Genomic DNA, 24,347 nt, shown 5'->3' with positions numbered 1-24,347 from the left:
ATAAAATCGGTCCAGAATTTTGATCGAAATTTTAACTCTGAAAAATTCCTGGAATATGACGTCATGCTCTCCTGATACAAAATCGTCGAAAACTTTGGCTGAAATCTCGAGAATTTAAGTTTCGGCAAATTCCTGGAATGAGACGTTATTTCAATTTGGGAGTCAAAAATCTTCAGTATGATCCTTGGAAATAGATATAAAGTCGTACATTACAGGTTTACGTCTTGAATATGCATTTGAAAGTTGAAAATCTCAAAGATGACCTCTTGAAAACGCATTTGATCTATAGAAGCAGACAGTAAATTATTAAATAATGGTTTAAAATGCTAAAGAAACAAAATAATTACTATAAATAGGGGAAAGTTCACGATTGACTAATACGTATAAATATGAGAATAAACGATGTTACGATGTGTACGCAGCTTGTAAATATAGGTGTCGATAAGGAAAACGTACATATTTTTGAGCTGCCATTTAAGATCTCACCCTACATGAATAATTTATTAATTTTATATAACATTTGGAAATACCGTGGAGATAAATTAATGATTCGATCGCTGTAGATAAATTATCGTTCGGTGGTAAAGCTACGAAACTCCATTTTCACCCTCATTTTAATGCCGCGAGGTGTTTTAGTCAAGCTACTAAGAACTTTTACGATCAAAGCGATAGCAAATCGATCAAATTAAACGGGCGATATTAAGAAAAATCAAAGCAAAGTGGTTAACTTGTAAGGAAATAAGATATAAAGTAATTATCTTATTCGATATTCATATTGCATGTAGCGCGTCTTTCCAGGTTTCTCGCATCCTTCTCTCAATTCCAATTACCGATGGATTCTATCGAATCGTCGATTCATCGATCAATTTTAGAAAACAAATTTTACAGTCTGACCGTACGTTTTCATGCAGCGTTCTCTATCGACACGATTGCCCTAAATACCTCCAACCGCATGAAGCTGAAAGATTTAGGCGTAGTGTACGTGTATTTTGGATGATCGCGACTGTGACAGATATCGCGTGGGCCAAGGACAGTTTCACTCGTGTTCCATGACAAATTCGGAAGGTTAGCTAGCCTTTCGCGTAACGATGACACGGATCGAAACGTGTACGGGGCGCGCGACTGATACTGGGAATGGTGCGGGCTCGCGCGTCCGCTAGCTGGATTCGTTTCCCGGGACGGAACGTTCTCGTTACCTCGTGATAACGTCACTTCGGGCATGTGTAGAAGGGTGAAACTCGACTTAGTTCAATACCGGACGCCGAGGCGTTCGGTCCGTCTGAAACGTTTGAGATTTCTACTCGGACGGAACGAATTACAGATTACATTTGAGACACGCGTTTTATTCGTCTGTGCGCGACAGAAAGTCAAACCGAATTTTGAAATATAATAAAGTAACTTCGTTGCTGGTTGTTCGCGATATGCGTATTTTTAAAATATTTCTAGACTCGCGCATCCCCTTCTGGTATATACGCAAACAGAAAAAAAGAGAACTGTTTCACCGTTGTTCCTCGTCGCGGAAAGAGAAACGGTAAGATGAAATTCCGAACGATACACTTTGTATACTTAACCGAGCCTATCAACGTATCGATACATGCTGCCTCTTTTCAAATATCGACGATTTATCTATCGGCCGTTTTAATTTCGTTAAAAAGATCGAATTTTCCATTGAGCTTGCCGTTTTCCGTTCTTCGATAAATTTCACTTCGGATGGAAACGCGGTTACTCTCCTTGATCGAATATACCAATTAATTCGATCGTTGATACTCGAATATCGTAATGCAATTGTCGTTTGTCGCTGAGAAAATAATACGTCGGGCTGTGCGACATATAAATATTCTATCAGGTAGAATTGGACGTTCGATTCCTTGAAATCATTGGTACGGATCGGAGTAGGATTGCTCCTCTTTCAAAGCTGCTGCAACCCTGCGATTATTATACATTGATAATTATAGGGAATGAGTGACAGCAACCGTGGGCTATTGTTTGCAAATATTTTCAACGTCGTTAAGTATTAAATGTAGCGGAAAATGTGTTTACAGCAAATTGATCTACCGTGATTAAAGGATTCACCTTTTTTTACGAAAAGATCGTGCACGCTCTAGTTGTTGCCGCTTACCACATCCTGTGCACGCTGGAGACACCGATACCGATATTTCCGCGCGTTTTCCGATAATTCGCCATAAATAAACGAATAAATAAAGTTATCCGTGTAATTCGAGGGAAATGGAGGAATTCCGTACCAATGATCGACGTATGTATTTTGCGTTTTCATCGGTAACGCGTGCCCATGACAAAAGACAAAAGTAAATGGAAAGAGGAAAAATGGGTAAAAGTGAAAGAGAATGTCGCTTATACGATTAGGAGGTTGTTGCAGTTGAAATTCAAAGGACATTGGCATTTTACCGTGAGGCCAGTCGAGAAAAGAAAATTAGAAGAACAGAAGAAAAATTGTCTCTTTCGGTCTCGATCTCTCTTTGTTAAAGTCTGTTAAACGTAGGGCTACGATAATAAGAGAGTATAACGGTACGTAGCTGACGATACGTCGTACGATCCGTTGGTGGGGCGGCTCCAGATTTTTCGGTTTCCGGATCTAAACGATCGTTTTATCCCGTACACAGCGAAGATACGAAAAGAAGGCGAATACGGAGACAAATAGATACGGGTCAATAGGTTAGCTGCTGAGGAAAAAAGCGAGCAGCGAGTAAGCTACGGGGCGAAAACGGTAAACAGGGTGGTTACAGGCCCATGGCCGGGAACTCTTTTCGCCGGCTTTGGTCGTGGATCTCGATCATGATCCTGCCCGGATGTTTGTTTTCTTTGAATGGTGAACAAGTTCCATGCGTTCCTTATTTATCGGATACGATCGGCGAGAATTACAACGATAGCAAAGCGGAAGTAATGCTTTTCTTAAGAGAAGATTGCAACAGCGAGACGAATACCAGCGATATGGCCACGGATATTCAAGACTATTTCGATCGATTTAATTTCGACGTGCAGATCACCGTTATACCCTTATCGCGTGAGTATCTCACTAATACGCAGCATCCTTCTATTCGTAAATTCTTCGCCACGCTGTATCCGTCCTTGTCACATATACATAAGCAATACGATGCTACGTTTCCGTGTCTATCGTAACGGAATCTAAGGGATCCAACATTTTTCTCTGCTCCCTAGTGTCGTGCGAAACGAAAACTTGGGGTCTCGACGCTCTGTTACGTGTACTTGGTGAAAGAAGAGCAAAAGCTCTCGTAGCCGCTCTTGACTCACCTATGTGCGAAGTTACCGTTAAACTCGCGCATCTCTGGAACATGCCGTTGTTCACATGGACTTGTCCTTTGGTAAGCCAATTAAACACCAAACAGTAGCACACACGCCCTCTTTGTTCCGATTCTTTCGTTCCCAACGTTCTATGTACGTAAGCGAGTAACTTAAACCTAATCGTAAGTACGTCGTACAAACGTTCCGACCGATATATACGTACGCAATCACGGTAATCGTTTCAGAAAGACTCGGAGGAGAGGCAAGTTTCATCGATCGTTAGGCTGTCGCCGTCGTTACCTATGATAGCGAAAGCCCTCGCGGAGATGCTGATACACTTACAATGGAAAACCGTAGCGATAATAGGAACAGGTAAACTTTCATTTCTGTTTTTCCTTTCGTCGGTAATATCGTGTAATCGTCGTAGCGTTACTTTACGCTTCTGAATCGACGGAGATCTGCGAAAAAGGCAACCGCGCGATCGACCTCGACGTTGAAGTTCGGCATCAAATTATTTTTTATCGCATCGCATTCCACTGATCGCGAGAATGAAAAAAAAGTCTGGAAGAAGCCATGGCTTGCTGCGACTCAACTGTTTTTCTTTCGAAATAGTTCATCATTAAATCGTTCGCACGACGATTCTCGGGAGATACTTAAGGTATCCCGAGAATCTCGACTGCTGTTGATACTTTTCGACATATCGAAGAATGATCGACGCAGACGATGCATATAGGTGATACACTCAGGAAAGAACTAGGCTGTATATCTTATTTGCGGAAGTGTATCTCGTATCGTATACGTATCGCGCGTATCGCGTTAGCGTTTTGGATAAATCGTAGCGCGTTTATACAACGCTGCAGATGATATTCTTTTCGAGCTCGACTACGGACGAGTATGAAATTACGGGCGAGTAAATATACGTACACGATGTTACAGATCACGAGCCATGGATGAGTTTGGAAAGAGCATTGTTGAACTCTTTGCAAAGTATCGGAGCTGTGGTACGACGACGCGCGGTATTACCACGGCGAGCTTCTTTCGAACAAATTCGAAAAATTCTTCGCACCGTTTACAAGGTTTCTCGCAGAGGTGAGCATCACTTTTGTACTCTTTTTTTTTTCGTACGTTCCAACTTTCGATCAAATTGCTTTGGCTTTTGTTGGTTCGTCCAACTTATCTCGACACCTTTTAAAACGCTTTTTCAAATGCTTATACGTACATGTATCGCTATCTGTGTGTACACCGTAACGTGTTAATGCGATTCAAATGCGATTCACGATTTCATTTTCGATTGCACGCAGTTACGGTGTTATGTCTACCCACATCCGACGAAGACGGATTAATAACTCGTGTCCTCTCCGAGATAGATAACGTACAGCAATCCTCTAATTCAATGTGGGACTCTATGACCGTGATTGTTCACACGCAAGACGATGACCTCTTTCTACCATCCGGAAACACTTCGATTTCTTATTTCGATTCAGCAACGTCCAACGTTTCGCTGCCAACTCTAACACCCTTGAATCTCTCTGACTCTGCCTTGAACGTGTCCTACGAAACGACATTTGACGACTACAATGACAGCGTAGCGGTAGCAGACACGTTGGAGGAAGCGGAAGAGCAAGAAACCAGACAACGATCATGGAATAAATCAAAGACAAGTAACCGATTCCACCCGCCAAGAAACTTGAGCTCAACTTTTCTAGAAAGATTGATCACGATAACACCCCTCGATTACAGGTACGGTCAAGTTTTATTCAAACTGTTGCCACCTTCTACTTATGTAATTTATATAACGTGTGTACATGTATAACAACCTGTTGAAGATGGATGATAAACCGGAAGCGTATGCGTTCTTCTACAGATATGACGTAGAAAAAGTATTCGAGGGCGTAGAACGATATATGGTACCGACGTTGATGGACCGTTTGAACGAAACTCTTAATATCTTAATGAACGACAATTCTAGTATAAATGCATTCAATAACAAGATCTACACGTACGTTATGCTGGACTGGCGTGTTGACGCCTGGAAACCTATAATGATCACCGTGGAAGGACGTGAAAAATTGTTTGTTCGAAAGTTATCGACGAATGCGGTGGCTTTTCGTAATATGAATGACACTGACCTTCCGAGATGCAACATCGATGTCAACGGGATTTCCTTTATCGATTGTACAGGTAAGAAAGTAACAAAAAATAAATCAACTAATACTATCTTCGTATCTGTGTTCCTTCGTTGGAATTAAAAGAGATGTTCATAAAGCGGGGTGTAAAATCAGAATTTGTCGGGAAACGTTGACTCGACGTATCGTTAAATATTGTTAAATCTAAGTATCCATAGCCAAGATACTTGGACCGGATTAGGTGAAATTTTTCCATGAATTTTCTAAAATATTCACTTTTACAGAGAATACTTCCGACGAATCAGCATTGCGTATCGCACATATCGTGACTATCATCCTGGGGTCGCTCTTACTAACTGTGTTCGCAATATCGGTCGCAATCTTGGTTAGGTAACGAATCGATCTATAATATACATCTAAAGTACTATTTTCCTTGGTATCTTCCGAGTAACCACGACTTATCTTGTGTAAACGTTATCAATGTGGTAATCGAAATATCCTTTGAACCTCAGGAAGAAGTTGCTTAAGAAGAGAATGTCCAAGGGTACGTACAAGATCATTTTAACCACGTCGGATTTCGTATTTCCTCAAGTGCCTCAAGTAGATTCCAGAAGGGTAAGTCGATAACCTGCAATGTGAATTTCATGTATATAAAATTTCCCACGAGGAACAAAGTTGACGGCAAGGTGTGTAGGTGGATGAGGGTATCGAGAGAATGTTATGCTGTTGGTTGCAACAACTGCAAGAGTTTGGTGGACCCGAAGTAGAAAAGCCAGATCTACTTCAACTAGGTAGCGTATCTTCCCTGAAACCATGTTTACGAACTAGCACAGGAAATCTGACGCGTCATAATTTCTTGAAGGATCCTCGTGCAAGATACAACGTGAGTATACGCGTATGAAATTAACGAATGAATACGTATTCGTATGGATAGAGATACCTGTAATTGTCTGTCCGGGACCATGCAAGCAATATACAATTTTCTGTTATGTCGCGTTCATGGCAGGGTGACTTTGTGCAACTGAAAGAACTACCAACTCAGGGTACGTTTGAACTGAAAAGCAAAACTATGGATGTATTGGCCATGGTAAGAATATTCTGCCATTCGACGATATCGTCGACTATTAACATCGAGATGAGATAACAAGCAATTTGACAATCGCGTTTTTTCTCTATTATCGATCGTAGATTCATGGTCTGCGTCATGAGAATCTCAATCCTCTGATAGGATGTTTGAATGAACCGACAAGACCGTGCCTTGTTTACGAATATTGTTCGAGAGGATCGTTGGAAGACGTACTGGTGCAGGACGAGATCAAGCTCGATTGGTCCTTCAGATTATCGTTCCTCACCGATCTTGTGCGGGTAAATAAAAGAATTATTTGCAATTTTTTAACACATTGCGTGCGGCGCCCTGTTCGCTCGACATGCTTCCAAGATCAGCACATTATTAAACTTTAATTTAACAACATTAATAAATTAAATTAATTAAACATTAATAAATCTTTCTATGAGACATTTTGCTACTTTCTCAGTATTAGGATCTATTTCGTAAGATAATTAAGAAACTGTTTCCTCGAAAATTAAAACGCGGACTTTCGAATAACAAAATATCGTACGACGATGAAACGCTTTATAATGTACGATGCACGATCGACACAAAACTACCGATGTAACGGCGATATTCCACGTACATTTATTTCGCTAATCGTTTGTCATATGCAAGGCTTCGTTACCTTGATGACGTAACGAAAAAATAAATTTATTTTTAATTTCCCGAGCCGCCGATACGCGCGTATGAAAAAACATTAAAGCGAGATATCCCGTAACCCGGTCACAAAGTTCGGTTTGCTATATACGAGATACCTCGTGATCCATACGCAATGTGTTAAATTATACCGACATATTTTCGAGTATATATCTAAGAAGAAGGAAAAGAGAAAGAATGTGTATGCAAATCTGTGCGTGTGACATATGAAATTTGTTGATTTCTGTTTAAAGGGTATGAGATATCTTCATGGTACACCAGTGCGTGTACATGGTTATCTTACTTCACGAAATTGCGTCATCGATGCTCGCTGGGTTCTCAAGGTAACCGATTATGGACTGCCTGTTTTTCACGAAGCACAAAATATCGTTCCTCCGGCAAAAACCGCTAGGGGTATGACGATTCCCGTTAGTTTTTTTATACAAGAGAAATGCAAATTTCGAACGATGGAATAACGTTTTTCCTAACACGTTCGCGTTTAGATCTTTTGTGGACGGCGCCCGAACTATTAAGGCAACCAAATCTTCGAAAGAAGGGAACGCAAGCCGGAGATGTTTACAGTTTTGGTATTATTATGCAGGAAGTGGTAGTCCGCGGAGAACCATTTTGCATGCTCGCTTTGTCCCCAGAAGGTAACTAACGAAATGAAAACCCTTTATACCGATCGTACAAGTTTCTCCATAGAAATTTATATATACCTTCCTATATGCAGACATCATCGAAAAAGTGATGAAACCACCGCCACTGATTCGGCCGTCTGTAAGCAAAGGTGCCGCACCACCGGAAGCGATAAATATCATGCGTCAATGTTGGGCAGAAGCAGCGGACATGAGACCCGATTTTAACGATGTCCACGATCTCTTCAAGAAGCTTAATCATGGAAGGTAAATGGTTATTATGTTTCCGTATACCTAGCCGTTCTTAGCGCTATTGTAGATCGTTGTTCGTTTCACACATCTAGTTAATCTGTATCTGTAGAAAAGTCAATATCGTCGATACGATGTTTCAAATGTTGGAAAAGTATTCGAACAATCTGGAAGAGCTAATACGCGAGCGCACCGAACAACTCGACATGGAAAAGAAGAAAACGGAACAGCTATTGAATCGAATGTTACCCAGGTAAATAGAGATATCTTTTGTGTTTCATCGCACGTCACCTCGCCTCCACCCACCCTACTTCTCTCTCTCCTGCCCCCTACCTTTCTTCCTTTGGTACAGAATCGAACAATAGGTGTATAGATGTACCTATATTTACCTATTGATATTTTAAGATTGGCGGCGTATCAAACACGCAATGACCTTTTAGCTCTGTTGCTGAGAAATTGAAGCTGGGCATGCCCGTTGATCCTGAAGAATTCCGTGAAGTAACAATCTATTTCTCGGACATTGTTGGCTTCACGACCATCTCTGCACACTCGACTCCGTTCCAAGTAGTCGATCTTTTGAACGACTTGTATACCTGCTTCGATGCCACGATCAACGCATACACTGTATATAAGGTGATGAAATGCAAGAACGCAATAGACACAGTACATAGTCGATAAGTCAAAAAGCGTGATAGATTTTTATTCGATGATAAGAAATCTCCGCGGAGAATATCGATACGTATCTGTCATCGTGTTCAATGGAAAAGAAAATCATTCTCTTTCTTCGCCGTTACAGGTGGAAACTATAGGAGACGCTTACATGGTCGTAGGTGGCTGTCCTGTAAGAATACCAGACCATGCTTCTCAAATAGCTACCATGGCCCTCGATTTACTGCACCAAAGCGGAAAATTCAAGTTGAAACATCTGCCAAATACGCAACTGAGACTTCGAATTGGCCTTCATACCGGTTAAGTGTCGTATCATCTACGTTATAGCATACGTCGTCCTATTGCGTTAATACGTATATGTACGTTTTGTCTTAACGGCGTATCTCGATTACGTAAACGCAGGCCCCTGTTGCGCCGGTGTTATTGGCCTGACTATGCCAAGATACTGCCTTTTCGGTGATACCGTTAATACCGCATCGAGGATGGAGTCTACCGGTGCACCATGGCGTATCCATCTCAGCCAAGTGACAAGAGATCGACTGATTCAGGCGGGTGGATATCAGATCGAATACCGTGGACGGACAGAAGTTAAAGGCAAGGGAAAGATGCCTACTTATTGGTTACTAGGGAAACAAGGCTTCGATAAGGAACTTCCAACACCACCCACGCTCGGGTAAGCCTTTATACTCGTTCAGTTCTTTTATTTCTTTTTTTAAAAGCCACCTCTATACATATGTACAAAGTACATGCATATATTTATGTCCATAATGTAGAAAAGGAAAATATTTTGTTCGTTTCCCTACCTATTTACCTCATTTACTTATTTCTAGATAATTCTATCGATCCGATCTCTGTAAGTCGATCTGGCTCCCCTGTCTTCTCTTTAGCTTTTCCTTTCATCTTTCGCTATCGATTCGATCGTCTCGTTCATCGAACATCGTCGCATCTAAAATTATACGTACGACAAATTAGAAGAATATTCAATAAAGATCGAATAGAAAATATTCAACGTCGTTAAGTGTGTGCTAACGCTCATTGCATCTGCATCGTATACTTTGATTTGGTAGATCTTCATTGGAGCCGTTTGCTTTTCAGATTTTTAATGCTTTTATCTGTTGCCATTCTGCCGCCATCTTCAGGGAAAACCATGGGTAAGTGAAAGATCGGTAAATACAATAATGAAACCGTAAGAAATGGTCAATTCCGTTTTACGTACGTACACGGTACACGCGCAAATGGAACGATCGCGTGGATACATGCGCTATACGTATGATAAAATGATTTCTATGTAAAATATCGATGTTTAATGATAAACGCGCACGTATCCTCGAATACAAATAATGTAACGGACAAGCGATCCTTCCTCCACCTTCTAAATAAGCCTCCAATTAACGACTAATTTGATATTTGATGATTTTCAATTTTCCACGCCAAAGGCTGAACGAGAGTCTAATATTTGAGAACTCAATGAACGAAGAAAGCATCGTATCGGCAGACGGCATGCCTATATCCATGGCTTTGTCTTGCGAAGATACAAAGGAAGAGGACGAACGCAAAAACCATAACGAATGTCGCAACGTAAACGTCGACGATGGCGATACAGCCAGAAATATTGATAAAAATGCAGAGACGTGTAAAGTTGCAGTGTCTGTGCACGATGAACAAGTTCACGATTCAAGTTCTTCCTCGAAATCAGCGCCAGTTTTATCGTCGAAGATAAAACCGGATGAAAAAGAGAACGACGACGCGAATCCAGCTACCGTCGTCAAAAGTACTACCAACGATACTCAAGCGCCTCTAGGAACATCTGCTATATTTTGTACGGAAACAGCTGTTCTTGGCGCATCTACCACTTCCCTTACGTCGATTTCAAGCTCGGCTACGGTCCCTTACAGACCGGGACCGCCAAGACATCGAAGAATACCTGGTTATATCGATGAGAACGACTTGAGCACGCCATACAATCATTATAGATGTCTGTCTCCGAACGAACATTATGGCAAGTCTCGATATTTTTCAGTTTTCTCTGTTTAATCCGAAATTATCAATCCAATTGACCATCCATTCGATTCTCTTAGGAAGAAGTACAGGTTGTCGTTTCTTGAAGAGGCAGTTCAGTCTAGATCGGCCCGATGAAACCGCCTGCCTTGGTTTCACCGAACCGGCCAATTATCAGCCGCAGCTTCAACACCATCATTATCATCAGCAACAGCAACAACAACAAAACACGAATACGGCACCAACAAGACTGTACAAACAGAACAGCGCGGGCGCAGCGAATGACTTGGAACGTATTGAAGAGGTTCCATCTACCCCGGCACCTCTTCTTCCTCATTACAGGCAAGCCGCATCCGTTTCTCTTTCTGTCGAGTCTTTAACGCTTCGTTGATAAATGTTCCATTTTAGTTGGTCAAAATGTCGATCAGTGAGCACCTGCGACTAAAACCTCACAAAAAAATATGACAATCGTCACGAATATTCGTGAGTCATCGGATATGCTGCATAAACGATATTACATTTCTAAAATGATAAAAGAACAGTCGCGTCGGTCATCGTGAAAATTAAAAATTGTATCGGTCCTCTTAGAATTCTTTCTTACAATTTTACGATACTGATAATAGATCGACGTTCGATCTATGATCAATCGCTGATTACGGTCGCCAAGTATAGAGAAAAGTTTATACCCATTATCGCGGATGACAATCTTTGTTACATAGATACGCATATGTGTATATGCAGGCTTCGCGTTATGTTCCTCGCATACGAAACATGTACAAACTCTGTAATTCTGCGTTTCTTCCGATCCGTATTTCCTCGGTCGCTTCGCTTCGTAAGAATGAATACGAGTCGCCAATAGCATACAGAACGTTTATAAAAAGTGAACGCTGATTACAGGATCGATTCTGTTGTGGATGAAAGTTCATGCGTGAAAACGACGAGGCTTCTTTTCCAAGTTATAAATAATTTAATCTTGCGCTACCAATTGCGTTTGTACACGCGCAACCCACCTTATGCCAGTGCAGGTAAATACTTACTTGCACATTCGATCGAGCGACAGGGAACCGTATCACGATGTCACTTGCCAAGCAGGGCGCCTCGACGAAAAATATTCAAGGCACATAATCGTATCAATTCAGATACGATTGACTGACGAAACGAAATTTTAATGCAATGCACACGTAACGGTGCGTATATCGTTGTAAAAAAATTGAAGACTCGCAATACCTTCTATTTTCTTATTCGAAGAAAGGTGAACGCATACGAGTCGCATAGGTTTACAGTAATTACAGCGTTGTAAGGTAAGGTTGTCTTATAGCGCTCGGTTGAAAATCGTAAACGAATCGCTGCATCACATTTGATCTGCCTACTTGCTGAAATCCACAGGATCACAATTGAAAACTCGCTCTATAGGATTTTCAATTAGAATCGTTTAAATATTGCGCGTTTAAATATATTCACAGATATGGAAAATTCTACGCGTACCACGAGCCTCTGTAAAAGCTACACAACATGTACTACACGCACCTGTTACCTACCTGCTGTCGCTTACATTTTGCACACAGATTATTTGATAAAAATTTCCTTTGAGATCGACGAAATTTTGTTCCTAAAATTTTATTCCGCTGTACATCTTTAAGTTTCGAGTATTCGGCTCGTTCATTTCGAACGAAGAAAGCGAGAAATATCAAATGTACACCGGTGTAATTAATAGAATATCAATGTCGTTCGAATTGCCCACTTTTTTTTACCAATAACCCGATACAGTTAATTACGACTTGGAACGAAACGTTGCGTGTTTCTGCGTAAGATGTATAATGCTCCGAACAATCCAACAAAGCAAAATCTTATCGTTAAGATTGTTCCTAAAAATCTTGCTGAAATGAGACAACACGTGAGACAAATACTTTATTACTGTAGTGGGATTGCATGCAATTTGGCAAGCACCATTTCCGTACAGCAAGAGAAGAAGTTCATTATTTTCTCATGAATGTGTGCGCGACATCGTCGTCCCCGAATCGTCGTCGACAATAATTCAAAAACCTACAATATAAAGACGTAGGTATTTTTTTCTCTCTCTCTCACTCTCTCTCTCTCTCTCTTTCCCCTTTCTATCCCTCTTTCCGATTTCCAATCGTGCAATTACCTATCGTAAAGATTAATTTCGCGAATTTTTCGAACGTAATGTGTACTTGGAGATTAAGGATAAGAAGATTAATAAACCGAACGATGCGACGTTAAACGCGCCAATTAAAAATTGCGTCCGTGCGCGACCTCACACGCAATTAATTACGATAAAACAGCACGTGCAAACGTGTTTTATATGATCGTGCAATAATTTGTGTGTTAGATGTACGAATAAGTGTATATAGCGCACATAATGTATAGATGGACATTTTATAATGTTGCAAGCGTTCGTGAGCGAAAAATTATTAGGAAATTGTCAACGAATTTTTCGCATCGCGAAGCTTATAACACGTATATATGTATATTGGAAAGAATTGTGATCGATAATAAGATGTAAAAATACGAGCGTTTATTCAACATTAAGCCATTTAAATCAATCATCTGACAAATGAACCACGTATCCGTAATTCGTTCTACGCAACGATGCGGCTAAGAACGGTGCGATAAATTAATGAAAAGCGTGGAGCAGAACATACACATGGAAAGTAAAATTTAATCGATGATACAAGAAAATGAAACTCTTTTTCTATGTACTCCTATTCTTTCCCCTTTAAGATAATTAAAGAGACAATGTTACTTTGTATTCGTCTTGATGCAATAATTCATTTTAAGCAATAAAACAGTATGATATCGCATCTGTTTAAATTTTAGATCGCTAGTCACGAATACAACGTCGAGTATATTATAAAATATCGCTTTGTTCTATTGTACGATGAGTCTTGAACGTATGCATAAATACATAGGTGTGCGTGTGTACATGAAAATAAACCAATACGAAGACGTTTCGATAGAAATTTCCTGGTATTTTACAAATTTCTTCTTGTTGGTCTATGGCGGCTATTGGATTATTATTTTTGGCCAATTTTACGTGATTTCTTGCATCGATCGATGACTTTTATCGATGTTACCAAGGCCTGAATAAAAAGAATGCAGGAAACAGGAATCAAATTTGATTAGCATATCACATGCAGAAAAAACAGAAATCATTTGCCGTAAATTACGCTTACCCATAAGGAGAAGATTCTCTGTATTCAACATGTGCCGGTTTAAAAACCGGAGTTGGCCTCTCGATTATTCTTTCCACGAATACAGGTTTGTCAACGTATTCGACGTATTTTACGGATGCTGGAGGGCTCGATACATAAACATGATGAACTTCTGGAGCCGTCTTATAACCAAGCTTGTACCTGGAAGTGATGGAATAAAAAAAAGATATTAAACCAAGCATTTTGTAGACATTCTTGTAGACATCAAGACTGGTAAAATTGATACAAACGAGCTACAATTTGAGAAACGCTTTTACGTTAAGGCTCGCTATATGGATGGAAATATTGTTCTTTTACCCTTTCACGGCACCTAAGCCGAAGCCCAAGAGTCCTGCACCGATAAGTTTTTTCTTCAGCAGAAGCGTCCTTTTTTGCCTGTTCAATGTAGCACCCGAATATTCTTCATTTTCTAATTGACCAACAGATTGATCGAGAATCGAGGAACGGCTCTCTGTCGATGGTAAAGCGTCTTCTTTGGCTATTATACATGGTACGATATAACAACAAACAACAGCAAGAACCACAATGCTAATTGGCTGCATCTGGCGAGAAGAAACGAAGAAAGATTACCATTGTTGCTGTCAAAAGTATCTCGGAATAAAATAATTACGTTGCTTATGGATTTCTCGTTGCCTTACCGTCGTATCTCTTTATATCTCGTATGAGGGGCCTAGGAATAATGTTAAGCGTACAGAGAGTACGTTTTTAACTCGTATGGTACCTTTTCGATAGCCTCCTTTGATTTTATATAGAGCCTTGCCTACCTTCGAAGCAACGAATTCTCCCACCCACTCAAGCGATCCAACTTACGTTCGTGTTCCTTTTTAAATGTTACACTACTCCGTTCTCACCACGTTCGAACCACTTGCGACACAACGATGAGGTGAAAATATCGGTGAAAAGCTCTTAAAGCTCGTAGCGTCTCTGTATTACGATATTTGTCCCTTTCGCTATTCTAAGCTACGTGTTTCTACAACCTTGTAAGATGCTACTTTCTGCATAAAATGTGCAACGAATGTGAATTGCGATTCTTTTTATCGTCTATCGACGACGTACAAAAATTCACACGCGTATATTATAATACGCTAACGCGATTTCCGCTTAAACGTATCGTTGGTAGTATCTCTAATTTTTTAAAGAATTTAATAAGACAGTTAATATATAACGATTAAGCTGATATAATTAATAATGGACATATATATATATATACGAGACGAGGAGAACAAAATCAATCGATCCGCATATCAAATAATGTATGTATGTTACGTTTGTTAACGTAACACCGGGTCGCACCTTTAATCGCAAGTGTCGCAAGTTTAACGAACAATCGCCGAATAGTAATGAATCCATTTCTATCATTTTCGGTTTACTTACATTTCCAGATGTCAATCGTTCAATGAATTAAGTAACGGAATGGCGCGTGACAAGAATAACGAATACGGATCGCAAAAGAAAAAGGTTGCAAAAGTAAGAGAAAAGAAGGATAAGAAAGTGCTTGCTTTTACAATGCTTCGAGTCATTAGGTATTCGTCGATGGAAATCCATCTCGTAACATTTTTAACCGCATGCTTCACCTTGATATATGAACCGATTGATCAATTCTTCTCGTACTCGAGTTTTACCGTACAATCAAATACTTAGATCTATCGCTGTACATGACGAGTTACGAGATGGGAACATTCAACTAGCGAATAGTGCGAACGAAACAAAAGCTGAAAACGTGACGCTATGGATGAAACGGTACATTTTAGGAATAACAAAGAAATGGCTTCTGTTCCCTTCTTTTCTTTTTTCCGTTCTTTGACCTTTTCATTCTCGTACTAACCGTGTACGTACGTATTTACATTGTAATAAATAACATTTTGTATTCTTTTAGAACTAAATTGTATTAGAAACAAACTTAGAATATATTAAAATATAAAATAATATATTTTAAAACATAAAAGACAAATTTTGATACACCAATATCTTCTATAAATCGACTTTTTATCGTGTGCCGAAGTAATTGTGCGAATAACGATAAAATTATTTTCCATAATTGTTATCCTTGTATCGATGAATATCAGACGTTACTTCCAACTTGGTCCGTAAGTGTATGGCACATAGTGATAGTTTGAGTATCCACCTCCATAACCGCCGCTATAACTGGTACATATCCAAGGAATTCATGAAAATCATATATACACGTTAAACGAGAAACATGATTGACAGTAAAAGAAAACTATTAAAATAAATATATGTATATATACATATAGAATACCGTGAAAATATACTCACTATTTAGCTTTGTACAAACCAGCTCCAACAATTCCAGCACCAAGAAGAGCCTTTGCTCCAACGGCGGCACCGCCCAATAAAAGTGCTTTTTTACCAATTAAGGTTGCTCCCGCGAGCAAAGGCAAGGGATGCACAGGAGCTCTTTTCACGCGAATCGCTTTTCCTTCTACAATCTGATCGTCGCGTATAACAGAGAAACGATTTTCTCCGTGCGCAATCGATAACGTACGAATCGCATCAACGAGCAATACCACCAGTATAAAAAAATAAAACAACTTCATCTAGAAAGCAAAGACGACGAAATTAGAATTTTCCATGTGGCTACGAAAAGAAGGAAAGAGGACAGAAAGGGAGGGTAAAAGAATAAGAAAAAGAACGTGGAACCGAGAAGATATGGAAATTTGTAAGGTAGAAAATTCTAACAAAGAATCGTAAAAGATCGCTATGTGCGAGAATGAGACTTCTGGAGAAACAATGAGTACTAACCTCGTCAAGATTGACAGACTCGTGACAAAGAAAATATTCCGATGCTTGAAACCGCGCGAATCGCGGTTTATATATGAGATTTTATCCCTTCCATATCATTAACATCTGTTTCTAGTTTTAAAACCGGAATTTAGCAAATCTCCTTCCTCCTCTTCGACTCATTAAGATGTATCCCCCTTCTTTTAAACGACCAATTAAAATTACCGAATCTTTTTCATTGCGGTTTTCTTTAATTCGATGCCACGATCGCAGCGTTTTATTTTTAAACGGGTGTAAGCAGAATTAAAACTGAGAATTGGATATCTGGATAATTGGATTATTGGATAAATGCAGAACTGGATAGGATGGTATATGAAAGACGACACTCACGGAGAATTCGAAAAAAAGACTACGGGGCAGCATGCTAACTATCGGCTTTCACTGAACAGTGCAAACAGTCGATTCTCGAATTTCATGGCCTTGAAGATTCCAATAACGGTGTGCGAATCACGGAAGAAGGCTGGACGAGATGAGTGGAATGAAACGCAAACATCTTTAGAGAATCGTGTGTAAAAACGTTTACGTATACGATATTACAGTTATCATTTAAAATTTGAGAAAATGATTATACTAGGCATATTTCACGCATTTATCCAGCAATTATGCGATATCGAACATCTGTAACGACGCGATAACGATTGTTACGTATCGTACGATATAACATTTCAATGTGTTGAAAACTACTGTACCAGCAATAAAATAGTAACCGTTACGATAGATGATAATAAATATCGATAATATCGAAAGAGATATTCTCGATTGATCGAAAAAGGAGAGTCGTACGTTTACAGATGAAAATCAAAACTCAAAGGATATAGGCTAATTTGTAACGAGGCGTGGAAGAAAGAGAAAAAAGATCGTAAGAGCGTGTTGGCGAAGGTTGACTTAAACGATGAAATGGCTCCTAAATCGAAACGAAAAACACGGAACAAATCAAACGGTATAGAGCAAGATTACAAACGAGAAACGCTCTTACGTGAACTTAAGCTCAGCGCTTTGAATACGGAACGTAATCGACGTTACTGGAGAGAAATGCTTACGCGCGTAAGAATGCCAGATATCTCGAAGAAGATAGACATAACTTGGCAAATTCTAGAACATGCCTTCGACTTCAAGGACTACAGGTACGATGAGATGTAATAAACAACCCATTGAAATACATTATGAATACCTTTATCTGTACCTTTACAGCATCGGCTTATTATTGGACAGCCTGCAAGAAGCCGAAGATCAAAGACGAACGATAAACGGTGCCCACGTAGAGATAATCGATCGATCGTTAGAAATACACGAAACTCGACTAACAGATGCCGACACACTCTTCTATGGAAATGTAAAAACGGCGTTAGCCGATAAAACCTTTCAGTTTGAAAATATCAATTATTATCGAAATAAGAAAGAAACTGCTTTACGAAAAATTAACTTGTTCTTAAATCATCGAGATGAAAATGCATCGAATGTCGCGAGAAGTACTGCCATTAGTAAGATATATTACCTACTAACGTTTTCCATGCTTGCAGAATCATATATCATTCTCACATGATTATCTCTCTCTTGATTACTAAAAGTATACCGTGTTATTTTCGGGACAACGATTTCAGACATTAAATTATTTGATATATTTTCCAATTCTAAGGTAAAATCAACACATTCGTGGAAGATAGAGAAAACGAAAAAAGGGTAGTTACAACGCAACTTCAAAAAAGATTAGAGAATCTATGGAACGATTTGCGAAATGTTTTTTCTGATTATCGTAAAAGTATGTAGATATTATTCTCTCTCTCTCTCTCTCTCTCACCCTCTCTCATATATACATATACATATACATATTCCCTCCCTAATAGGTACAGAAGATCGACGAAAAGGTTACGAGATCGTCAGAAAAAAGGATCAGATCGATCAACAAATGATAACTCGACAAAATATGCGTATCGCGATTCTTCTCGACGAGATCATGAAATTTCGTAGCAAGATTAATTCTTACAAGATAGAATCTATAATTGAACTACAAGAAATGACAAAAGAATCAAATTTCTTTCATAATGCCTATCGAGAGACGAACGAACGTTTTATCTTTGGTACGTATGTTCGATACATCTCTCCTTTAACCACTTACGCTGCCAATAAACTCACGGTTGCACGTGCCGTGTGCTACAATATAACACGCGACAAATACCTATCAACGTGGTATACACGTCGCTGGCAATTTTGGAACAAAAGCATCTCGACGTGCGTGGCACGTCTTTCTAGCGCAAGTGGTTAATCAGGTAGCGGTAGATTGTGACAGTGAGTGATTTATTAGGTTGCAGGAAAGATAAACATAAAACAATGACGATGTCTAAGGAATATAATAACAGTGTGAAATACATAAAAAGTTTGATGATCAAAGCTGAACGTATACTCGCTTATATGCAAATGTGTCGAAAATACGAGACACAAGATGAAAAAGTACTTCCAATGATTGATGATCATCCTATGCAATTACCAACAACCGATAATAATATACTTCCACTTCAAACAGTTAGATCTCAGTTTACTATTATACGTATTTACTAACTCGCTTTCTAACCATTTTGTAATCACTTTGTAACCACTCTAACAACAATTTTTTTCAGTCTATGAAAGACTTTCAATATCTCATTAATTTTTGGCGTCGACTAAATTTTGCGCAAATAATCACCAACGAATTACGTACAGAAAAATGCCGGTTACTGATACAAGCAAACTATTTACGAAAATTGATGAAATGCTACCTTATTGATGAGACAAGTCCGATGCAGTTCGAAGCATATGTTTCGACAAATCAATGAATAGTACACATAACAAAGGTCTACTAAAAATCGGTTTATTATCATCAAGTACAAGTGTGATGGTACTCATATACCATTGAAAATGACGTGATTATATCAATTTCTTCTCAGAGGTATTCTCACGTACTTACATGAGATCATAAAAGTTAGATCATAATAAAGAATCAAAAATGCAGTAATATGAACAACTTGTGTAAGAATTTCAAATTTCTTATGCATTCCTATAACAAGCATACAGTGTACCGATAAACATGAGACGTGTAGAGTACAGCTTGCTTTTAATAAATAGAATTGTTCATAGCTGCAATAATTCATTATAATCACAAATCTAACTTATTTCGCATATGATTACGATGAAAAATATATATGCATATTGCTTATCGGTAGTACGAAACCGATCGTAGTTTACACTACACAATACCGACGCGACGTTCATCATAAAATACCAGCAGCAACAAATTCGTTCGTTCGTTACTTCCGCTGATTTATTTCTAATGAAGCCAGTCTTATGCTTTTGCCTGGTTTTTTCTCTTGTCCTCCTCCATGTCTAATAACTTAAGTTCCGAAAACGATTATAAAAATATCATTGTGGTCTAACGAGTTAACGCAATTTATGTTTATGCGCTATACGTGACAACATTTTATTGCCTGCAAGGAATGTAACAATACCAAGGCCGAACAGATATCGAAGAGTAACGAACATGTTTAATTTTAACCAAAATATTCCGAAAAGTGTGAAAATACCTGAAAGCACACAAAAATAGTAAATGAAACAGTTGAGAATTACAAATAAGCGGTTACTTATGTGTCGTGAAAGTTGGGCTACAACTATAATATGATAATTACACTTGCGAAAATTTCACTTTTCTTTTATGCCCGAAGAGCTATCACAAATTAACCGAAAACTATAATTTGTCAGATATCGGGCACGCTATACTTAAATAATATTACGATGAATATTATATAATGTTACTTACTTCCCAATCCGAGATGAAACGTCACAGCACTAATCGAAAATGGAAAGTTTGATATATTCACTCCAAGTTTAGCCCATAAAATAAGCAATAAGAGAATTGGTGCTAAGCACAAACCGGTGAATAAATTTGAAACAAAAGCGGGAGGCCTCTTCTCGGGTTTACGGAACATGTGCTGCAACATACCGACATGTTTATCAATCAACCCATTGATAACAAAGTTCAACAAAAATTTCGAATTGAAAGAAATGTCCGTCGAAATATGTGAATGTAAACATTCATTCTAAACAGAATTTGATCTAGAACAACAGAAAGATATCTCGACAGCGATAGTTCTTTTCCAATGTTAAGGAGGTGATAGAATCTTAAAACGATTACTATCACTAACGAGCATTGGTTCTATCGGGCACAGAATAACATATGACCAAAGAATTGCTGCAAAATGGGTAATTGTAAGACACGGTTATACCTTTATTTCCGGCTTAGTCGTGTAAATGTTGGATTTATGCTTGTAAAAAACATTTTTATCCGCTCGTTCAGTCGAAGACGGTTCAGGGAACTTTAGGCTAACTGTTGCCACTGTCCATTGGAAAGGATTACTCAGTACTGCATCACCGACAATCAATTCCACATTATAGTCCCCGCTTTCATAGTCAAAATTCGCTGCTGTTCCTCCCACCGGCTATAAAACGTTCTAATAGTGAGATGTTTAAACAATTTCAACAGAGATCACTAGAATGATGAAAGAAGGAGTGTAAAACTACCATATCGAACTTATAAAGATGCGATGTATCTGTTTCAGCAACGAACAAAATTTCATGTCCTTTTTTATCGTTGCTTGAAACAGACGCGGAAGAAAGCCGTACGAATGCTTGATGTGTGCGCATAGGTTTTTTATTAGCAGCATCTTTTAGTAGAAATCGCATAACTAATTTTTGTTGAGAGTCAGCCTCAATCTTTTGTGACAATTTTTCAGGGAAATGCACTCTGTAATCAATATTTATCGAATGAATATATGCGATTTATGGTTTTAAATTTATAGTCTCGATTCAATTACCGTGTAAGCTTTGGTTGAGTAGTTTGATCGGCATCGGCAGTACCAATCTCCATATGATCAACTACAACTTCGCAAAGAACTTTCACCATAACGGTATTCGTTACCGATCCAGCAGTGACTGATATCTTGTAAAATCCACGTTCTGGTTTCGTTTCCATGAAGTTCATCATGAATAAGGTCCTAAAATTAAATGATCATGTTAAAATACTTTGTACCTTCTATATCATGAAAAATTGTTTGTTGAACTTCTTGATCTTTTCTGTGATTTTAATGAAAGATCAAAGGATAGCACCAACGCGAATAGTTTACCCCAATGTATAGCCGACTTGAAAAAGAAAATTCGAGTCGGTAAAGTATTGGGGGAAGGCGGTGAAAGTTTAACGCTTACTTATCCGTTGACGAAGATTGCAAATTTTGTTTGCTGAATATAACGACATCGTCACCGACTCTTGTTGCAGAATTTGCAATCACTTTAAACGTGTTGGTTAACGGATTGCCTAGTATATCGCAAACTCTTATTGTGACAAAGGGCTGTTGTGTAGAAATGCTGATTTCTTCATTGGCTAATATTACACAGGTTGGTTTCTCAAAATCATTGTTTGCCAAAGTCGTTAATGCTGAAAGCAAACTTGTAACGCCTCTTGGTGTCTGTACGGAACGTCGAGATAGAAGATAATTAGCCATTTTTACTATCTGCTGAGGTGTTAATGGCGGTTTCTTTTTCAACGTGTTGGATAGTTTAAAAATACCATTTACTAGGAAACCTAAGAAACAAACAAAATATGTTCTATTAACCACAGTCGAGATTGTACAGAATACAGTTCCATTTCTTGCAACGTGTCACAGGTCGTAGTATTAATCACATAACACACTTAGTACTCACTGGTTACAGAGAGACCACCTTCGAATTGTAAATACTGTCCATCTATCTCATCTGCCTGAATAATCGCGTCTTCGATACGATCAAAACCAAAGGTACCACCAAGATCTGAAGCGATGTGGAATGTATAACCCAAGCTGCTCATAATACAAATTAGAATTTTTTAGATGGTTAGCGACGAACCTTGTATAATTTTTAACGAAAACGGAACAAACTATAAGTTTAAAATATGAACAGAGTAAGCCATACTTCCATAAATTATCATCCTTTCGCAATGCATTTTGCATTGTCTTAATTACATTATCAACATTTTCACGGGATAATTTCTCCGATAAAACAGTCAAGCCGCTTACTGCATAGTATAATTCCACCATACTCAAAGTCTCTTTCTCTATTGCACTCACAAGTACCTATTTAAACAAAACAATTTCCTTTTATATCTCTGATAAACGAAATTTTTGCTAATGCATATGTAGAATTCTTTTTTTTCAGTAAGCATAGCTTTCTTCAATATAAAAATCTAGTAGAACGAAAGTTTCTAAACATCATTAGTCGTTTAAAAATTAATTAACAGTTTATGCTTTAGTTTTTCAAAGATGCAAACCTTTATAATATTAGACGGAGGATTAGCTTGACAATTTCCCACATTTCGCCAGGTGGATGCGATGTAAAAAGCTTTTTCTGTTGTGATATTGTTACCGTCTTGTATAACCTTTATTAGAAAGTTACAAATATCCTAAAAATTATAAGAACCTTGTTAAAATATTGACAAAAGATCAGTGCGAAACGTTCTGTATATAAATAATTTGATCAGTAAGACTAATCAAGAAATCATTATATTTCAATTATGGCTATGTATATCATCATATATCTGCATATGTTTATATATGCTAAGAAATAATATACGGTTAAATATATTTAAGTACAATATAGAACTTTTTCATTAAAATGGTATTTCTAACCTGTTTGTTTGGCAGAACTTCTTTGAGAAATGTGTATCCATGAACTGCGTAATATGTAAGTGCAACATCATTTGATGTTAAGCCTGGTTCAAGTATCTTCTTTAAATGAACCCTATCAGCCGTTGTTAAATAGGAGTTTGTCGATTGTAATATTTCGGTGGCCGAGAAGCAACTTGTTATACCGATAGTAACGAGTAATAGTGGTGTAACTGAAAAAAAGTTGTGTCACAGTTAGATGACAACTGAGATTCTATTTTGATTATTTTTAATATTTGTGGTTATACTTAAATTAAATATTAAAATTACGCAAATCTCTCGGAAGACTGATGCAAATGTAAACTGTATGTGTATCATGTACCGTACATTATTATTTGTTATTATGAAGCTAATATAAAAACGACTACTAAACTTAAAAGAGAAAATACGTACGAATATAATTCTTTTGAAAAATAAAGTAATGAAATAAACTCTAGAATAAAAGTAATAAAAAGATATGATATGGAAAGTACAGTTGATCGAAAGAACCAGGGATATAGCAGTTGAGCGCAAAGGACGGACTCGAGTATCAGTATTATAGAAGAATAGAAATATCTATAAAGGCTCGTATTTAAATTCATCTAAAAAATATCCTAAAACAGTATACCATTAAATAATACTCACGAATATTCATTATGGGAAGAAGACCGGGAAGACCGGCTGCCACGTTGCTGCTCCGAACAAAATGGCTCTTTACCCATTGCGCGTGTACGAAAAAATGGACGACTCTCCGTTCCGGAAGTAGTTGGCAAAACAAAAGTATGTTTAGTAAAAAGCATGCGCACAAATTATATGGCAATATTCAATCAATTGTACGTGCATAGCTTACCAAAAATTCATTGGTATAATCACTATGGGATAACCAATTAAAATATATCAAAATGCTCGAATTCGAATCAGTAATA

At 38.3% G+C, this 24,347-nt stretch overlaps 5 protein-coding genes and 1 pseudogene across 12 annotated transcripts; 2 read left to right on the top strand and 4 right to left on the bottom strand.

Moving 5' to 3' along the window:
* Positions 1 to 210: 210 nt before the first annotated feature.
* On the bottom strand, positions 211 to 1,221 carry LOC122571645. Its single transcript, XM_043735680.1, has 2 exons — positions 943 to 1,221; positions 211 to 283 (listed from the first exon to the last, which is right to left on the bottom strand). Exons 1-2 carry the CDS (start codon positions 1,219 to 1,221, stop codon positions 218 to 220), a joined length of 345 nt encoding a protein of 114 aa, XP_043591615.1. The 3' UTR covers positions 211 to 217.
* Positions 1,222 to 1,262: 41 nt separating this feature from the next.
* Positions 1,263 to 13,458, top strand: LOC122571619 (retinal guanylyl cyclase 2-like). 8 transcript variants are annotated; one of them, XM_043735599.1, is made up of 23 exons: positions 1,264 to 1,531; positions 2,622 to 3,022; positions 3,178 to 3,341; positions 3,507 to 3,633; positions 4,198 to 4,350; positions 4,563 to 5,001; positions 5,126 to 5,442; positions 5,672 to 5,777; positions 5,900 to 6,002; positions 6,082 to 6,270; positions 6,394 to 6,474; positions 6,576 to 6,752; positions 7,389 to 7,548; positions 7,638 to 7,787; positions 7,868 to 8,039; positions 8,134 to 8,274; positions 8,462 to 8,654; positions 8,818 to 8,989; positions 9,093 to 9,363; positions 9,830 to 9,841; positions 10,127 to 10,689; positions 10,769 to 11,030; positions 11,097 to 13,458. In XM_043735599.1, exons 2-23 carry the CDS (start codon positions 2,749 to 2,751, stop codon positions 11,131 to 11,133), a joined length of 4,263 nt encoding a protein of 1,420 aa, XP_043591534.1. In that variant the 5' UTR covers positions 1,264 to 1,531; positions 2,622 to 2,748; the 3' UTR covers positions 11,134 to 13,458. The 8 variants fall into 8 exon arrangements, with proteins under 8 accessions (XP_043591539.1, XP_043591534.1, XP_043591535.1 ...); XM_043735600.1 differs by having other exon boundaries at positions 1,265 to 1,531; positions 4,629 to 5,001; positions 10,769 to 13,458; XM_043735601.1 differs by having other exon boundaries at positions 1,265 to 1,531; positions 5,231 to 5,442; positions 10,769 to 13,458.
* LOC122571644 lies at positions 12,762 to 14,680 on the bottom strand. The gene is made up of 4 exons (XM_043735679.1): positions 14,560 to 14,680; positions 14,219 to 14,463; positions 13,883 to 14,062; positions 12,762 to 13,789 (listed from the first exon to the last, which is right to left on the bottom strand). The coding sequence occupies exons 2-4, from the start codon at positions 14,461 to 14,463 to the stop codon at positions 13,780 to 13,782; spliced, it is 435 nt and encodes a 144-aa protein (XP_043591614.1). The 5' UTR covers positions 14,560 to 14,680; the 3' UTR covers positions 12,762 to 13,779.
* A 1,245-nt stretch (positions 14,681 to 15,925) lies between these two features.
* Positions 15,926 to 17,794, bottom strand: LOC122571642 (annotated as a pseudogene).
* A 23-nt stretch (positions 17,795 to 17,817) lies between these two features.
* On the top strand, positions 17,818 to 19,951 carry LOC122571637 (dynein regulatory complex subunit 2-like). The gene is made up of 5 exons (XM_043735663.1): positions 17,818 to 18,204; positions 18,360 to 18,482; positions 18,568 to 18,801; positions 19,026 to 19,243; positions 19,339 to 19,951. Exons 1-5 carry the CDS (start codon positions 17,823 to 17,825, stop codon positions 19,531 to 19,533), a joined length of 1,152 nt encoding a protein of 383 aa, XP_043591598.1. The 5' UTR covers positions 17,818 to 17,822; the 3' UTR covers positions 19,534 to 19,951.
* On the bottom strand, positions 19,553 to 24,337 carry LOC122571627 (dolichyl-diphosphooligosaccharide--protein glycosyltransferase subunit 2). Its single transcript, XM_043735633.1, has 11 exons — positions 24,067 to 24,337; positions 23,407 to 23,615; positions 23,049 to 23,180; positions 22,694 to 22,854; positions 22,448 to 22,581; positions 21,953 to 22,328; positions 21,565 to 21,744; positions 21,272 to 21,494; positions 20,977 to 21,189; positions 20,511 to 20,682; positions 19,553 to 20,277 (listed from the first exon to the last, which is right to left on the bottom strand). The coding sequence occupies exons 1-11, from the start codon at positions 24,074 to 24,076 to the stop codon at positions 20,135 to 20,137; spliced, it is 1,953 nt and encodes a 650-aa protein (XP_043591568.1). The 5' UTR covers positions 24,077 to 24,337; the 3' UTR covers positions 19,553 to 20,134.
* Positions 24,338 to 24,347: the final 10 nt, after the last annotated feature.

The sequence above is a fragment of the Bombus pyrosoma genome, linkage group LG10, assembly GCF_014825855.1.
Source record: "Bombus pyrosoma isolate SC7728 linkage group LG10, ASM1482585v1, whole genome shotgun sequence".
In the NCBI taxonomy this organism is placed as follows: Eukaryota; Metazoa; Arthropoda; class Insecta; order Hymenoptera; family Apidae; genus Bombus; species Bombus pyrosoma.
The sequence above is the reverse complement of the archived record's forward strand: the minus strand, read 5'-3'. Positions and strand labels throughout refer to the sequence as shown.

Coding starts and splice junctions, on each gene's coding strand:
- LOC122571645 (XM_043735680.1), bottom strand. CDS start 1,221: ATGCCCGAAGTGACGTTATCACGAGGTAACGAGAACGTTCCGTCCCGG. Junction 284..942: donor TCAGCTTCATGCGGTTGGAG/GTATTTAGGGCA, acceptor CTGCTTCTATAG/ATCAAATGCGTTTTCAAGAG.
- LOC122571644 (XM_043735679.1), bottom strand. CDS start 14,463: ATGCAGCCAATTAGCATTGTGGTTCTTGCTGTTGTTTGTTGTTATATC. Junction 14,063..14,218: donor GGCTTAGGTGCCGTGAAAGG/GTAAAAGAACAA, acceptor CATCACTTCCAG/GTACAAGCTTGGTTATAAGA.
- LOC122571619 (XM_043735597.1), top strand. CDS start 2,749: ATGGCCGGGAACTCTTTTCGCCGGCTTTGGTCGTGGATCTCGATCATG. Junction 5,778..5,899: donor TCGGTCGCAATCTTGGTTAG/GTAACGAATCGA, acceptor TTTGAACCTCAG/GAAGAAGTTGCTTAAGAAGA. Junction 6,753..7,388: donor TCCTCACCGATCTTGTGCGG/GTAAATAAAAGA, acceptor TTCTGTTTAAAG/GGTATGAGATATCTTCATGG.
- LOC122571627 (XM_043735633.1), bottom strand. Junction 22,855..23,048: donor CTCCGTCTAATATTATAAAG/GTTTGCATCTTT, acceptor TTGTTTAAATAG/GTACTTGTGAGTGCAATAGA. Junction 21,745..21,952: donor CAATCTTCGTCAACGGATAA/GTAAGCGTTAAA, acceptor ATTTAATTTTAG/GACCTTATTCATGATGAACT.
- LOC122571637 (XM_043735663.1), top strand. CDS start 17,823: ATGCCTTCGACTTCAAGGACTACAGGTACGATGAGATGTAATAAACAA. Junction 18,483..18,567: donor TTTTTCTGATTATCGTAAAA/GTATGTAGATAT, acceptor CCTCCCTAATAG/GTACAGAAGATCGACGAAAA. Junction 18,802..19,025: donor GAACGAACGTTTTATCTTTG/GTACGTATGTTC, acceptor GTGATTTATTAG/GTTGCAGGAAAGATAAACAT.